The sequence below is a fragment of the Chelonia mydas genome, chromosome 7 (genome assembly GCF_015237465.2).
Source record: "Chelonia mydas isolate rCheMyd1 chromosome 7, rCheMyd1.pri.v2, whole genome shotgun sequence".
NCBI lineage: Eukaryota > Metazoa > Chordata > Testudines > Cheloniidae > Chelonia > Chelonia mydas.
Window position 1 is genome coordinate 112,835,280 of NC_057853.1, and position 15,988 is coordinate 112,851,267.

Sequence of the window (15,988 nt, forward strand, 5' to 3'; positions counted from 1 at the left end):
TTCCAAAGGGGTTCCTTATGCTATGACAGTGTCATGGGAGAACATGTCTAGACTGCTATTCATCAAGACTGTTGAGTTTAACCCTATTCTATAGGTAGATGTTAAAATCTTATTATTGCTCCTTCATTGAGGGATGATGTGGATCTTTTCAGTATCTCAACAAACTTTTTTGTATAAGGCAAGAGCTGTGAGGCCTTCAAAAATAATAGGATGATATGAGAGACCATTCTCAAATACCCCATTGCAGCAAAGCACTTAAACATGTGAGCAACCCCAAAGAAATCAAGAGAAGCTGCTGGAAGCTCCGTTGGGCCACTTATATAGGTGTTCTAAAAAAGGATTTAAGAGCCTAACTTTAGGCTCCCTTATTTTTTTTTTTTTTTAAGTCTTGACCTAAGTGTTCTGTGTACCAGGAAACCACATAGCTAAATCTCACAGATTGAAGGATAATTAATACTGTTGCAGGTCAGACAGATTTAGTACACTATTCTGTCATGATCTTTTAAAGGTTACAGGTGACTGTCCTCCACAAGAAGGCAAACAAAATTCAAGAACAGTTCATTCAGTTACTGAAAGTCTATACTGAGGTCTTTACGGTGGGGAAAATCATGCCGACAAGAGTGGAGTCTAGGGACAACTGTCCTTTTCAGGATTTGGATTCTACCCATGAAAGACAAGTTCAGTTATTCCCCATTACTTCAAATTTCCTGATGAGACTGTTTTTTTCGGTAAGTCCTCTACAACATGCTAAGGTAAGTTATTTGTTTTTATTTTGTTTTTTTTTCCAGTGGAATGAGTGATGCTTAACTCATGTAAACTGATTAAAGGAGTTGTTGAGACCACTGTAAGTTAAATTTCTCCACTGTTACGCTCATCACTTTAGATTCTCCTCCAGTTTACTTTGTACCTGGAAGAGCTGTTGATCTAGTACAGTTGGCGATTGGTAGAAGGTTGGGAATCATTAGTGAATGAATGAGTGCAGTAGGACATCTGCATTTAAAGACAAATTGTATTCAGTAAGTGAAATCCTGGTGTCTGCTACTCCCCTTCCCACCACCACCACCCACTTATATTTGAGATTGGTGGTTAATAAATCTAGTGCAATACTAAAGAGTAAGGAAAAAATGGGAGCAGCCTCTCTAGCATTACTTCTGTTTTGGAAAGGGGATCTCAGATCATTAGCAGTAATAATGGACATTAATTTATTATTGTTTCTCCACCTGCCCTCTGTTTGTCTTTGTTTAGATTAAGGGCGGAACTGTATTTACTATTGGTACATATAGCCTTAGCATAATGGGGCCATATTCTCAGCTGAGACCTCTTAAGCACATAATATAAATTATTACAAGCAGATTAGAATATAAACCCTTTTAAAAGTTAACAATGTTGTTGTAGGAAAATGAAGTTATTCAATAGTTTTAACCAAAAATAATATTTCTAATTTAACCAGTTACTTCAAGAGCTTTGCCATGAACACCCACAAAATAAATTACAATGCACCACCACTGATGGTGGTTCATCATGGAACCTGCAGTCTTTGCAAATACTATTAGCAAACAGGTTTTGGAGTCCACCAAGGAAAAGCAAGGTGCTACAGTTATTGTTTTGGTGATTCAGGAGGAGACCCTATTCCTTATAAGCCAGTACTAAATCAGTCTCCACAACAGAACAGATCAATGCCTTCAAAATAATTTTTTAACAAACAATATATGCTGGGTTCAGCTAGCTATGAATCAGCAGTTCATAACTCATGAGTCTTCTGATAAATGCCAGTTATTTCTAAAAATGATCATGAAAATTTTGCAGATTTCAGCATGAATGATTATTCATCCAGAAATTCACACTGGAAGTACATTATTCACAAGTTTCTCTTCTCCTGTTTAAAATGTTGTATTCACCCTATCAAGGAAAAAGAAACAATACCACACACTTTAGGTGATTGGCCTTAGCCTGAAAATTAATTGCCCAAATCATTCAGCAAATCTTCATGAATAATGGATAGTTATTTACTCAGGTAAAAAAAGTGTTAAACTGATGTCATTTTTAAAAAATAATTCAACCAGATCCAATCCTTAGCATGGCTCTGTTGGAACCATCCTACTACAAGATCCACAATGTTGAGGTCCTGAACAACTGGGGACATTAACGTATCTATAGCACTTCATGCATCAGATAAGACACTAGCCCTGGGATCCTGGCCAAATTTGGATAGCTACTTTTTTCCATATTAAATTTTCTTTGGACTATCACTTTGGGTCTGATATCCTTCACTTTTTGTATTAATGGCCCAATTCAAAACCTACTGAAGTCAAAGGAAAGATAAGCATTGACTTGAGTGGGCTTTAGATCTGCTATGAGATGTTAAACAGCTGAAGCAGTGTACCCAAAAGATGGCTAAGCTTTCAATGTATGTAAAATACTGCCATCCTGACAAGCATCACTTTTACATGGTAAAGAAAACAGCGGATTTCATCCTCTGAATAACGCTACTGCAGGAAAAAAAAATATCAGAGAAACTTGTGAATAGACTTTTTCAAACAACATTCAAAGATTCTCTAATGGCTCAGTCTCCAGTACTGCATATTTAGATTGAAGTAGGCCCCTATCAAGATCACAGTCCCATTGATGTGAAATCATGGCCCCACATAAGTCAATGGGAGTTTTGTCACCGACTTCAATGGACTCAAAATTGTAATCAAGGTCTCTGCTTCAAAGCAAAGCAACCATGGTACTTAATGAATACAAAAGTTTCTTCCACTTTTTAAATATATGTACATTTCTTTCTATTTATTTTTATTGGAGTGCAGGAATCAGTACAGATGGCGGCAAGTGGGAAGGGGGCACGTAGGAGCAAAGAATGGGCAAAAGGAAGGGAAAGAACTTCACTGGGCGAAGGAAGAGAATTGGAGAAAAGAGGAGGAAAGTGAAGAACAAGCAGAGTAAGGAGGAGGGGAGCACTGAAGGTAGGGGGAGTGGGGATGGCAGCAGAGAAACTGGGAGAGGGTGGGAGGTGATTGGGGCAGGCAGCCAATTAGCAAAAAAGAAAGGAAATGTCTAGAGCCCCAAAGTTGTAGAAAAGCATTTTCTTGACAATCAGTAGTAAGAGGCTGAGAAGATATTGGGGAACAGAAGGCAAGGGGCACAGCTGGTCAATTCCTACCCTGCTGCTGCTACTCTTGGCTGTTACTAGGTAAAACACATCTCCTCTGGGTAATAGCTTCATCCTGAGAAGTCTTACTCTGCTTTCCACAGTACATGAGGCTGAGGCCCGATACTCACAGAGAGGATATCTCATCACCACCTCACCCTCACCTAGAATCTGGATGGAGGCAGAGAGCTTAAAGTTTTAGAAATGAAATATATCATTTCCAAATCAATTTCTTACACAATAAACAGATTTTAATAGAAATCAGCCTGCAAAGAAAATGTATATATGAAACATGAAATACCCCTCTGAGTAGAAGAAACAGATATCATGAAAAAGCTCTTTCTAACAGTGACTGAGAGCTGCATAAAAACTCATTTCACTGTAGAAACTTTGGATTAAGATTTCAGTAGAAAGATGTTCTTCAGGGATATCAAAGAAACACCTGAGAAGGAGATATTGGTTTATGCACCATAATTCAGAAGCCCCGTTTTACTAATGAAAGGTTTTACATATAGTATTCACATACACATGTCTGAATAATTCATTAGAGATGAAATAGGTGGATATTAAGTGTAAATATCTGGGACAGGAGTAGGTTTTTAGCACGAGAAATTGGAAATTGGGGGCCAGATTTTCAAAACCTGGCTTTCATTTTTACATTTGCAATCATTAATTTCATTTAGATATTTGTGAACCTGAACACAAATCAGATGCGTGGATGCCTAAGTGATCTTAATGGCTCCAACAAAACTGTGCATCCATAAAAGTAGAAGCCTATTTAAATGAGGCTAAAAATTTAGCCTTACCTGTATAACTGTTAGGATGTGTGGTTAAAAATGGGTGTTATAACAATTTAAATTCTTTCCTATACTGAGTGAGCACACTTTATTTTCGTCTGGTTTAAAGTGTTTGATCACAGTGATGTTTAATGCATGCTCTACCGAAACCCTGCATTTGCAATGGGATGGACTCAGTGTAGCTGGAGATTTTCAGCTTTAACTTCTGTGATACCACATGTTTTACTTTTACTCACGTACATCTAATTTACCGCACTAAAAATATACTTTGAGAGCAGAACCACTTCAGAGCTCTGGAGGAAGAAGGTCCATGAGGACAGGGATTCATGGTTCACCAGGAAAGGAGCAGTAGTCCAAAGTTGTCAGATAACATCGTGCATTTATGGGCACATCGCATCACTGAATAGTTCAAACTCAGCCAGTCACAACTGCAAAGAGATCCACTGCAGTTAGTTTAAGATAGTACCTTGTTCAGATACACGTTCATGAAACACAGGCTGTAATGCCAACAGCAGCTCTCTATAAATATTCTATTCATTTGAATGGAAGATGTGTGTTTAAATGTCCTGTATTGCTTGTAAAATCTCAACCATTAATAGTATGACCCTATTTACGGGACTGATGGCACACCTTGAAACACATCCTACAATTGAGAGAAGATAACAGAAGAGTAGGAGAAGATGCTGGGCTTTGACTTTGGGAATGGTATTTGAAACAAAGACAGGTCAAAACCTTGATTTACTCACACGCCAGGAAAGAACATTTTGTAACAGAAGAAGGATGTGCTTTTTGTGACTGCCCTTCCAAATTCATACGGAAATGAATTATTGAGGCTGGCCTCTAATGCATCTGAAACAGTTTCATAGGAAGGCCACATCTTAGGAAAAGTTTCTGTGGACCCTCTCCACTCACTCATAAATCCGTGGACTACCTCTCTTCCCATTTATGATTATGTAACACTCCTTTGCTTACTACAAAAATTGTTTACATAGAAAATAACCATTAGAAAGTATTTCATATATTTTTATTATTTTTAAATATGCTTTAGGAGGTAAAAGGGGAAAGTTAGAACCATGTGACCACCTAGCTTTCCATGAACCGCTAGCAATCCATTGACCACAGTTTAGTAATCACTGATCTAAGGAAACAGAAAGAGAAATTCTGGTCTTCTTAGTATGGCAAGTCAGTGATAAAGCAGAACTTCAATGCTACATTCAGAGCATAACGCTAGAAGAATTGGTATAATACATAATTCTATCTCTACACATTCTCATTCAGTATAGGCTAAATGAGCCGCTAACAAATATAGCTAACACAAATGAATGAATCAAAACAATGAGGGCAACCCGACACACTGTGAAACTACTGATTTTATGTTTTAACCAGAGTTTTAAATGATCACCCTCACCTTTTATAAAATCAGACCACTAGGAAGTGTACTGGCTGGCAACGCACTTCTCCAGATGGAATTGACGTTCCTGGTCATGATCATACAGGTTTATATTTTACAGGCTCATGAAAGTCCAGAACACTTGTCAACTATATTTGCATTCTGTGTCCTTTGGATTTCCAAACATTAAATAGTACTGCAAACTTCTAATGTAAGTAAGGTCTGAAACCTAGATTCAGATGGAGCTTTGCCATGGACAGATTATTCTTTATAGCAAGTTTCTTTGTGAGTAGGAGATATGAAAATGGTCCAAAGTTTTGAGATTCACTACAACGAATAAATCTCTTCCACTTAGAGTATAAACCTTTAATAGCTCAGAGGACTTGAGATGCATCCAGAGACATACCAATACATTCAGTAATCACCATTCATGGAGAGAAACTCAGAAAGTGCACTGATGTAGAGAGGGGTTATGGTTCACAGAAATCACATCTATGGAGTTTTGTGAAAGAACCTCAGGCTCAGGAAGAAAAGGAAACCACTTACTGATATCTTTAACACCGTTTCATCATATGAATTGGATAGCATTTAGTGGTTGTATTTGCTCTGTAGATTTTCATGATACATGGTAAAAAGAAAAGGAGTACTTGTGGCACCTTAGAGACTAACAAATTTATTAGAGCATAAGTTTTCATGAGTTACAGCTCACTTCATCGGATGCATACATGAAGTGAGCTGTAGCTCACGAAAGCTCATGCTCTAATAAATTTGTTAGTCTCTAAGGTGCCACAAGTACTCCTTTTCTTTTTATGGATACAGACTAACACGGCTGCTACTCTGAAACATGATACATGGTGAGGTCTAGATTAGGGCTGTTGAGCAATTAAAAAAATTGATTGCGATTAATCGCGCTGTTAAACAATAATAGAATACCATTTAAATATTTTTGGATGTTTTCTACATTTTCAAATATATTGATTTCAATTACAAACAGAATACAAAGTGTACAATTCTCACTTTACATTTATTTTTATTACAAATATTTGCATTGTAAAAAAACAAAAGAATAGTATTTTTCAGTTCACCTAATATGGGTATTGTAGTGCAATCATGAAAGTTGAACTTACAAATGTAGAATTATGTAAAAAAAAAACGCATTCAAAAATAAAACAATGTAAAACTTTCACACCACCAAGTTCACTCAGTCCTACTTCAGCCAATCGCTCAGACAAACAATTCTGGTTACAATTTACAGGAGATAATGCTGCCAGCTTCTTGTTTACAATGTCACCTGAAAGTGAGAACAGGCGTTTGCATGGCACTGTTGTAGCTGGTGTAGCAAGAAATTTATGTGCCAGATGTGCGAAAGATTCATATGTCCCTTAATGCTTCAACCACCATTCCAGAAGACATGCGTCCATGCTGATGACAGATTTTGTTCGATAACAATCCAAAGCAATGTGGACCGACACATGTTCATTTTCATCATCTGAGTCAGAAGCCACCAGCAGAAGGTTGATTTTCTTTTCTTTTTTTTTTTTTTTTTTTTGGGGGGGGGGGGGGGGTTGGGTTCTGTAGTTTCCACATCTGAGTGTTGCTCTTTAAAGACTTATGAAAGCAAGCTCCACATCCCATCCTGATCAGATTTTGGACGGCACTTCAGATTCTTAAACCTTGGGTTGAGTGCCGTAGCTATTTTTAAAAATCTCACATTGATACCTTCTTTGCGTTTTGTCAAATCTGCTGTGACAGTGTTCTTAAAACGCACGTGTGCTGGGTCATCATTCGAGACTGCTATAACACGATATACACTTCTACCCCGATATAACGCGGTCCTCGGGAGCCAAAAAATCTTACCACGTTATAAGTGAAACCGCGTTATATCGGGGTAGAGGGATTAGAGTGTACAAAGAAATAATGTGCTTTGAAATTTTACAAGGAAAGATAGTTTTATTCCTTTAGGATAAAAATGGTTGTAAACTTGCAAACTAAATCGTTTTTGTTAGTAGGGGGCAGAGGTGCTCGGGTGGGGGGCACGGGAGGGAGGCAGGAGCCGAATGAAGCGGCGGCGGCAACAGCAAAACCACCCAGCCAGGGGAGCGCGCAGCTGCCCCTGTCCAGGGTGTGGGAGGCGCGGAGCCGGGGCTGCAGCACCGACCTGTTCCCTCCAACCGCAGGCACCCGGGCTGGGGCATAAACTTCCAGCCATGAGCCGCCCCCCACCCCGCCGCACTGCCCCTGAACATCTGAATCGACCCCTGTTTCCCTTGGCCCCCGCCCGGCACCCTTAACACACCGCTCAGAGCAGCGTGTGGGAGCCAGACAGGCTAATGTGCTGATCCGCCGGAGCACGCAGCCCCGCCTCCCAGAGCGCTGCTTTACCGCATTATATCTGAATTCATGTTATATCAGGCTGCGTTATATCGGGGTAGAGGTGTATATGGCAGAATGCAGGTAAAACAGAACAAGAGACATACAATTCTCCCACAAGGAGTTCAGTCAAAAATTTAATGAATGTATTATTGTTTTTAATGAGCGTCATCTGCATGGAAGCATGTCCTCTGGAATGGTGGCCAAAGCACGAAAAGGCAAACAAATGTTTAGCACATCTGGCACGTAAATACCTTGCAACGCTGGCTACAAAAGTGCCATGCGAACGTCTATTCTCACTTTCAGGGGACATTGTAAATAAGAAGCAGGCAGCAGTATCTCCCATAAACGTAAACAAACTTGTTTGTCTTAGTGATTAGCTGAACAAGAAGTAGGACTGAGTGGACTAGTAGGCTCTAGAGTTTTAAATTGTTTTGTTGTTGAGTGCAATAATGTAACAAAAACCCCTACATTTGTAAATTACACTGTCACGATAAAGAGATTGCACTACAGTACTTGTACGATGTGAATTGAAAAACACTATTTCTTTTATCATTTTTACAGTGCAAATATTTGTAATAAAAATAATATAAAGTGAGCACTGTACACTTTGTATTCTATGTTGTAATAGAAATCAATACATTTGGAAATGTAGAAAAACATTCAAAAATATTTACTAAATTTCAACGGGTATTCTATTGTTTAACAGTGTGATTAATTGCAATTAATTTTTTTAATTGCAATTAATTTTTTTGAGTTAATCACATGAGTTAACTGTGATTAATCGACAGCCCTAGTCTAGATATTAATTTCAGTATTCTCTTTCAGAAAGCATTTAGCAGTCAGGAAGGTCTTGCTGAAAGCTATCCAACCACGATGGCCTCACATGAGGTTTGAGCTAGTTCTTTTTTTTCCCCCCACTGACACAACACATTACTGACTACTTTCACTCCAATTACTTTTCTGAAGATGAATTAAACAAGGCATTTTGAACTTTTGCACATTCAGAGAAGCTATCCTGCTTGCAAAAGTTATATATAAAGTTGGATAGAGAGAGATACACTCCCATATTACATAATTTCTACAGGGAAGAGCAGGAAACTCTAGAATTCAGTTAGGATGCAACTAAAATTTGACCCTAAGGAGTTACAAAATGTATTCCATTCAAAATTGGAAAAAAAGTCTCCCGCCAATCCACAGAAAGAATCTACCTGCTTGTCTCCTCTTTACCAGGATGGTGAACAACAATGGGGGAAAAAAGGTGCAAATAATTTTTTTCCCCATTGATCAACAGAAAAAATATCCTTGCCGGGGGCAAGTAGAATTTACAAGTCTGTCAGCCATTATTATGTCTCATTCTAATTATTACAGACAACATTGAGGCCATCAAGAACGTAATCCCTATAAGAAATGGTTTCTTTACAAAAATCATATGACATGAGACCTGTGTATAGTTTGAATCATGTGAAGTACAGCTCAACACATTTAAATGACTAAGAAGCAATTAAATAGAGCTTGGACTGAATGTACAATCGCTGTGCTACTGCATCAGCACTCCAACACTTGTTAAGTTAGGAATGAATCCCTATTAATATTTAGGGTGAAATGCATCCCAGTACTAGTGATCCACACTACCTTTGGCTTTACTAAAGTTAATTGGTCATGGGGTGCCATTGGGGCCACCTGGAATATGGCAAATTTAATCCTTAATCATTCAGAAGGTCTCCCCATATATTTAATTTCCATAGGTCACAACCTGTAAATTCTGAAGTCCTAACAGTTGATTTCAGATTGGATCCTAGCTAAGGTGATGTATGTTGCCTCCTGTTGAGGATCCAGTACCCTTAGGTGCTTACCCACTGAAAGATGGAAGTCAGAAGGAAGTTACACCCAATATTTCTTGGCCTGTATTCCCAAATATATGAATGACTGGAGAGGTAAACAATTTAAAGAGACAAATGACAAAAAACTTCCAATTTATGGCAGTTGAGTTAACATGTGGCAATAAGCACCCTGTATGAAATTTGCTATGCGATCTCAGATTAATCCTTAGCAGATCACAGGAGGTTTAATACAGTATAATATATTTTGGTTTTTTTTAATATTATGAACTGCCAATGAATATAACAAAAATATTTTATAGAGAGTCCTAAAATGGATTTGAACTACTGAGTATTTCAAAAGTGAAAGTAATCTGACTTAATTAGAAAGGGCTTCATACATATTAAAAAAACATAATACAATGGACATCTAATGGTTGTCACCTTCTCCTTTCATCATCATGGGAGATCTAGGTCTGAAAGCCAATTTAGTGATAATCGGGGTTCAAAAATGGAGATTTTGTACTTATGTGGCAACACTACACAGAATGATTATACCACAGCTCCACATGTGTACTGAATTACTGTACTGAATTAATATAATTGTACTGAATTAATATAATTTTATTATTTCCCAAAACCCTCATAGTCAACACTGGGAAAATTTACTAATCTTCTTCCCACAACAAGTTGCAGGAGAAAATTGCATTCCAGTGATGCTAATACTTCCAAGTGAAAATGTCTGTGCAGCTTATAAAACAAAAACTGCACCTTAGATCACAGAGAGGGATATAGAGGGACAGCGGGTGTCAATTGGTGTAAGTCCAGGGAAGTCAATGAAATTATCAGTTTACATCAGTTGAGGACCTGGCCCATACTCATATATACATATCAGAGATGGCCATGGAGACACAGGTAATGGAAGTTAACTGGATGGCTCTTTTTAAGATACCATATTCCAAAGGGTGGGAGGAAGGAATAAACTACTTTCACCAGTAACTGAGAGACAGCAATTCTACATAGCCTTTGGTTGGGAAAAAACATGATAGAATAACAAAGCAGAGAGTTGAATTTTTAACTCATTAAAATAGTCCTTCTCCACAAGAGTTGTGGTCACTGCTAGGACGTTCTGAGAACTTACAGCAAAGCTACCTTTACTGATACGGTGTTCATTTCCATTTTTCTGACCTCTTCATGAGTAATTACTTAATTTTCCCTTTCACATATGGTATGTTGCCAACTTCTTTTACATTATTTTTCGTGTCACTAAGTCCAGAATAATTTAAATGTGGACATATTAATTATATGTTATTTACAACAACAACAACATAACAATATTTGTCTTTACAAGGGTTAAACTTAGTTTACCTTTTAAATAATACATACTGGATTCTGTAGGATACCAGCATATATCAATTAATTAGAATCGTCTCCCAGAAAATTATTTTACTTTTAAAATATAAATAGGCATGAAACTTTCCATAATTTTGCATAAACGTATTCATAAATTAAGGAGATTAGACTTTGGGGGCTTAGTTATTGTTGCGTTGTTGTTGTTGTAAAAACACTGATAGGTATAATTTAATGAAGCCATTTTGAAAGTACCAATTGAAAAGAGTTACTATCAATAATAAAAATAATAAATTAAGCTTTGATTTAGCCTTCTTTCCTTTGAATCTGTAAAAACTGAACAAAATAAAGTACAATTTGCTACCTACATTATATAAAAAAACCTGAACAATCTGTTGCAGAATCGATTTCAAGAAAGTTGAGTTGGCAACCTTATTATTTATTAGTCTCTAGTTAATATTTATTAAAATTTATTTCAGATTTATTAAAATAATTTTTACATATATCAATAAAAGTAAAAGACGAAAACAACTGGAGTCTACAGTGTGTGCTAGCAATCATTGCGGGTGGGTAAACTGACAACATGTAACTGCACATTAAGACAAATGTAGAATTTAGACAAAGTATTCCATCTTTTTTCAGATGTATACTTTTAAACCTCAGGAACTGTTTTCAGTAGATGTCATGCCTTTTAACTTGAAAAAAGATAAGTGCAAATAAGCTCCCAATTGTCTCCCCAATATGTAAACCACATCTCGGGCTGCTGTCTCTGCTTCGCCTTTGAAGTTTCCCTGAAATGTCATGTGTTGTGAAGACTGCTGTGCATAAGCAAGACAATTTGCTCACTCTCAGAATTCTTACCGGTTTCCACTGCTATTTGGTATCCAGCCTCTAGTCTCCGAGATGACCTTTCCAGCCTCTCTGTGTTATCGAGCAGATGTGCCCTCTGAAAAAGAAAAAGGAAAAAAAAAATCAGACTGCAGTCTACAATGTTCTCCCCCCCCCGACACTTTTTTTAATTATGCTTTCATATGCCAAAACATAAAAATATCTACAGATATTTCACAGAATAGCCTATTACAAGCACCATTGGGAGAGGCAGGTTCTGTGATCAATCATAATTATGTGTACCAATCATTTTGTTTTGAAAGAGTGAATATGTGCTTCATTGTTATTACATGAGCACGCTGATCAAATCTAGTGCTTCTGTTATATATGGGCACTGCCTGAAGATCAACTTCAAGATTTATTCCCCATTTTATCATACATAAGCATCCACATTTTCTACTGAACAATAATTTCACAAATCATCATTATTATTGCAGGTGGTAAGTTTTAATATTAACAATTTTCAGTGGAGTATATTTCTACTTCGTCTGTACTACTATGGAAAGTACTACTGTATAAAAACAAAATTCTACTCTTACAGAATAGTAAACAGCAGATATATCTTTAGGACTGCTTGATATAAACACATACAGCAACAAAACACTGGTGTCTATAGCTAAAGATATACACCAAAACCTTTTAAAAAGGTACATGCTTGTTTATGTACATAAAGAGATTTTTTTTTATGAACTCCAGCAAAAATATAACACTGTACACATTTTTACAATAATTAGTTATAGTGCAAAGGTGAAATGATTGTTTTCACTGTTTTATGGTCCACCCATAAACGACTCTCTTTTTAGAGTACTAACACTAGACTAGTTCTAATCAAGCTGTCAGAAATATGTATAAACTAATCAGACTCCTGCTTTCACCAACCCTTCCTTCACCCCAAAAAACAATTTTGGTATGTGTCAAAAACAACTCCTACAACTTTGCCTTGTTGACAGACGTCATTAAAAAAAAAATATCGAAGGAATGCTTTCTGATGATAATAATAAAAAGGAGGTGCCATACATATTATCTGAGTGGCTGTCTACCGAAACGATCTACCTTGCTCTAATGAGCCCCTATGGATCTTGGGAGATGCAAGCTGTATTGACATGCACACTTAAGCTAATACACCTAGACCAATGCCTCCAAGCTCTAGCAGCCAGGGATGCTGACAGAATATCTCGCTTCTATCTTCAAAGAAAGGAAGTGATTAGTATGTTATCATTACCATTCAAAACGTGATTTTCCTATTCCCTCCCGGCATAGGTGACACATCTCTGAGATGCGGCCAGACGATCGAGGCAGCTAAAGCCACATCAAAGCTTGCCTTGAATTTTTTTTTTTTAAATCATTAAAACAATGCATTTAGATCAGCACAGATAGGACCCAAAGTGAAGGTCAGGAAAGCTGCAATAACAGTCTATAATAATTAATAGAGTCGTCTAATACACAGTGGATAGGTTAAGAGTAAATTGCACAAAAGCCTTTACGTTCATGGTGGGCAGGCCACCAAGAAAAAAAAAAAAAAGCACAAGCACTTAACATTTAAAAACATAAGTTACAGTGTTCTAATTGAAATCATAATGGCAGCTAGAGTGGTGCGTGTTCTTAGGACTCCTGGCCAATCTAAATAATTAGTGTTAATTTTATGTAATTTTTTTTTTTTAAAAGGTAGCTTTTCATAATAACAGCCTCTTTTTCTCTATGGCTCATACACCCTGTTTAAAGAAATGTGTCCGCTTACAATGCAATTTGTAAAAAAAAAAATTGTATTGAGACTCAATTTATGTTAGTTTAAACTTTAAAACGAATGAGCCATATCTGTATAATAATGTGTCAAAAATATTTTCCTTAAGAAAGGAAAGCTGAGATTATAGGATCAGCAGAGATACTTCGGGGTTTAAAAGATGAGAATTCCAAAAGTTAAGAAGAGACACTTCAAATACTGTAGTTACAGTCTCCAGGACTCAGCACAACCCATAGCACCTTCTAATCACAGGAGAGTTATTTAGTGTTGTCATATGCTTAAAATTAAAAAGCTTTTTTGATCTGATGAAGTGTGCGAGGAGGAAATCAGAATTCACATTGTACGCAGTTATAATTCAACTCACTTATCCAATCAAAAATGCGAGTATTTTAGTGTGTGTGTTTGTATACAGTTGATAAGAAAAAATTATACTGAAAAAGCAATGCAAGACACCCGAGTCCAGCCGAGCCCTACTCTAAGCAATTAGAACACTAGAGTATTGTGAATTCAGACCTAACATGAACTCAGTGCTGCGTTTTACCTCTGATTTCAAAACCTTTGCACCTAAGTCATTCTACAATAAAATCTAATTTTTGTTCTAAGGGATGGTGTTATTTACATTCTGTGTTTGGTTTTGCATGAATACCGTCCTTTTGGTCATGAAAGGCAATGAACTACAGTAGCAGCTGATGCTTTCAACTCCTTCCCACCCCTCCCCAAACTCATTCTCTCACACTATCCCCTACCCTTTGTAAGGTGGGTAGTAAGGTCTGTCTTGTAGCTTCAGAAAGAGCCTCCATCTGGAGTTATATGAGGAAGTTTTGCAAAGTGGCATGCTATCACTAGAGATTTAATCATTCCATGTGGGCTGGATTCAAACTGAGATTTCAGAAACTAAAAAGACAGAGCAACACAGCCTCCATAGAATTCTGTGTACTGCATGTGTGTTAGAATAGAGCCCTGGAATGAGAGGAAGAGTACTTTTTATTAACAAACAGTATGGCAAATCACAATTTTTTTTTAAAATCAGTTCATACCTCCTTAGGAGAACTATAATTAGGGAAGCCTTGATGTTTTACTATGTGACTAGTTTAGAACCACTCCTGAGTCAATGCTTCATTTAGATTCCAATGTGCATTTCACACTCAATATAAAATACAACCACAATTATAACCTATTGTATAGATAGAACACAAACTCAATACATTTTAAATTATTTCTCTGTCAATTCAATCACAGTCTACCCAGAATTATAATTCTTTAATTGGATACATACTTTGGTGGCTCCCAGAACATGCAGTGAGATGACAAAAAAGGTAACTGATAAAACTTACAAAATAATGAAAGATGAAGAAATTACTAGTATGTCATACAACGTGATTCATTAGGTTGATATACAAAAGGATTTAAAGTCTCAAAGATTTGATTAAAGACAAAGGCATGGCCCTTTGGAACAAATGCTGAATTATCTAATTTGTTGGAATGTGATTGTTTTAATGTTCATCACTATTATTATACAAAATTTACTATTTAAGTGGCAGTTGTGCTCATAGTCTGCATTCAATTTTGAAAGTATCTTGCAAATGGTCAGTAACCATGTTTATTAAAAAAAAACATGATTTGTTAGCAAAATGCTCCTATTGCAGCCTTCTATAAATCTACACACATATGCACGTCTATGTGCTTCCATGAAAGGGCTCGGCAAGTGTGAGTCTAAAGAACTATCCTTTGCTACAAGTCATATCTGGTCTTAATAGTCAGAAATCACATTATTAGAATCCTTGCAACGACATTCTTATCTGTTTAAATACAGGGACTATAAAGAAAATATTAAGGAGGGGAACTAGGTAGGGCTTTCACTTTGTCTCATATATTTACTTTGTTTTTAAGCTTTCTTTTTCTTCTCATTATCAACTAGATCCATTTTGGACTGGGAAGGAGAGACAAGCAGTGTGACTAGGACACTGGTGAAAGATTCTTTAAAAAAAATTAAAGCCTTGTTAAATCAAACTCCCCTTTGTTGCTATTGCTTTGGTTAGTTCCCAGTTCTCTCCCATCATCGCACCTAGAACTTACGACAAATACTTTTTCCAGAGTGTAATGTCCATTATTGATTTGTCAGTTCATCATCATCGTCGTGTTGTTCAGTCAGAAGGTAATAAAGACAAGACTAACATACCATACGAAAATGTTAATACTGTGCTTAGTAGGAGCTCTCTCTAGGAGTCTACTCAGAAATTTGGCCTGCTAGTAACTATGACTCTACTAAACCCTTCTTGGTAGTAATTAGAAAAAAATAATAAAAGCAGCGCAAGTACCTGCTTTTGCACATCCCCCCCCCCCCACACACACACACACCCCAACAACATACTACAGTGGACAGCATCTTTAGAAAATACACAACAAAATTTCAGTAACTGACCATAAAAAACTTAGACTTCTGGCTCTAAATATTTATGAGCCATTTCCTAAGTGAAAGGACAG

General features: G+C 37.0%; 1 protein-coding gene across 21 annotated transcripts in view; it reads right to left on the reverse strand.

The window, feature by feature from the left end:
• VTI1A (vesicle transport through interaction with t-SNAREs 1A) overlaps positions 1–15,988 on the reverse strand; it is a 356,187-nt gene that overhangs the window by 261,368 nt on the left and 78,831 nt on the right. For all 21 annotated transcript variants that reach the window (XM_037904208.2, XM_043551805.1, XM_037904203.2 and 18 more), the window contains one exon: positions 11,737–11,821. In XM_037904208.2, the coding sequence (XP_037760136.1) occupies positions 11,737–11,821 (85 nt within the window). The remainder of the gene's footprint in view (positions 1–11,736; positions 11,822–15,988) is intronic.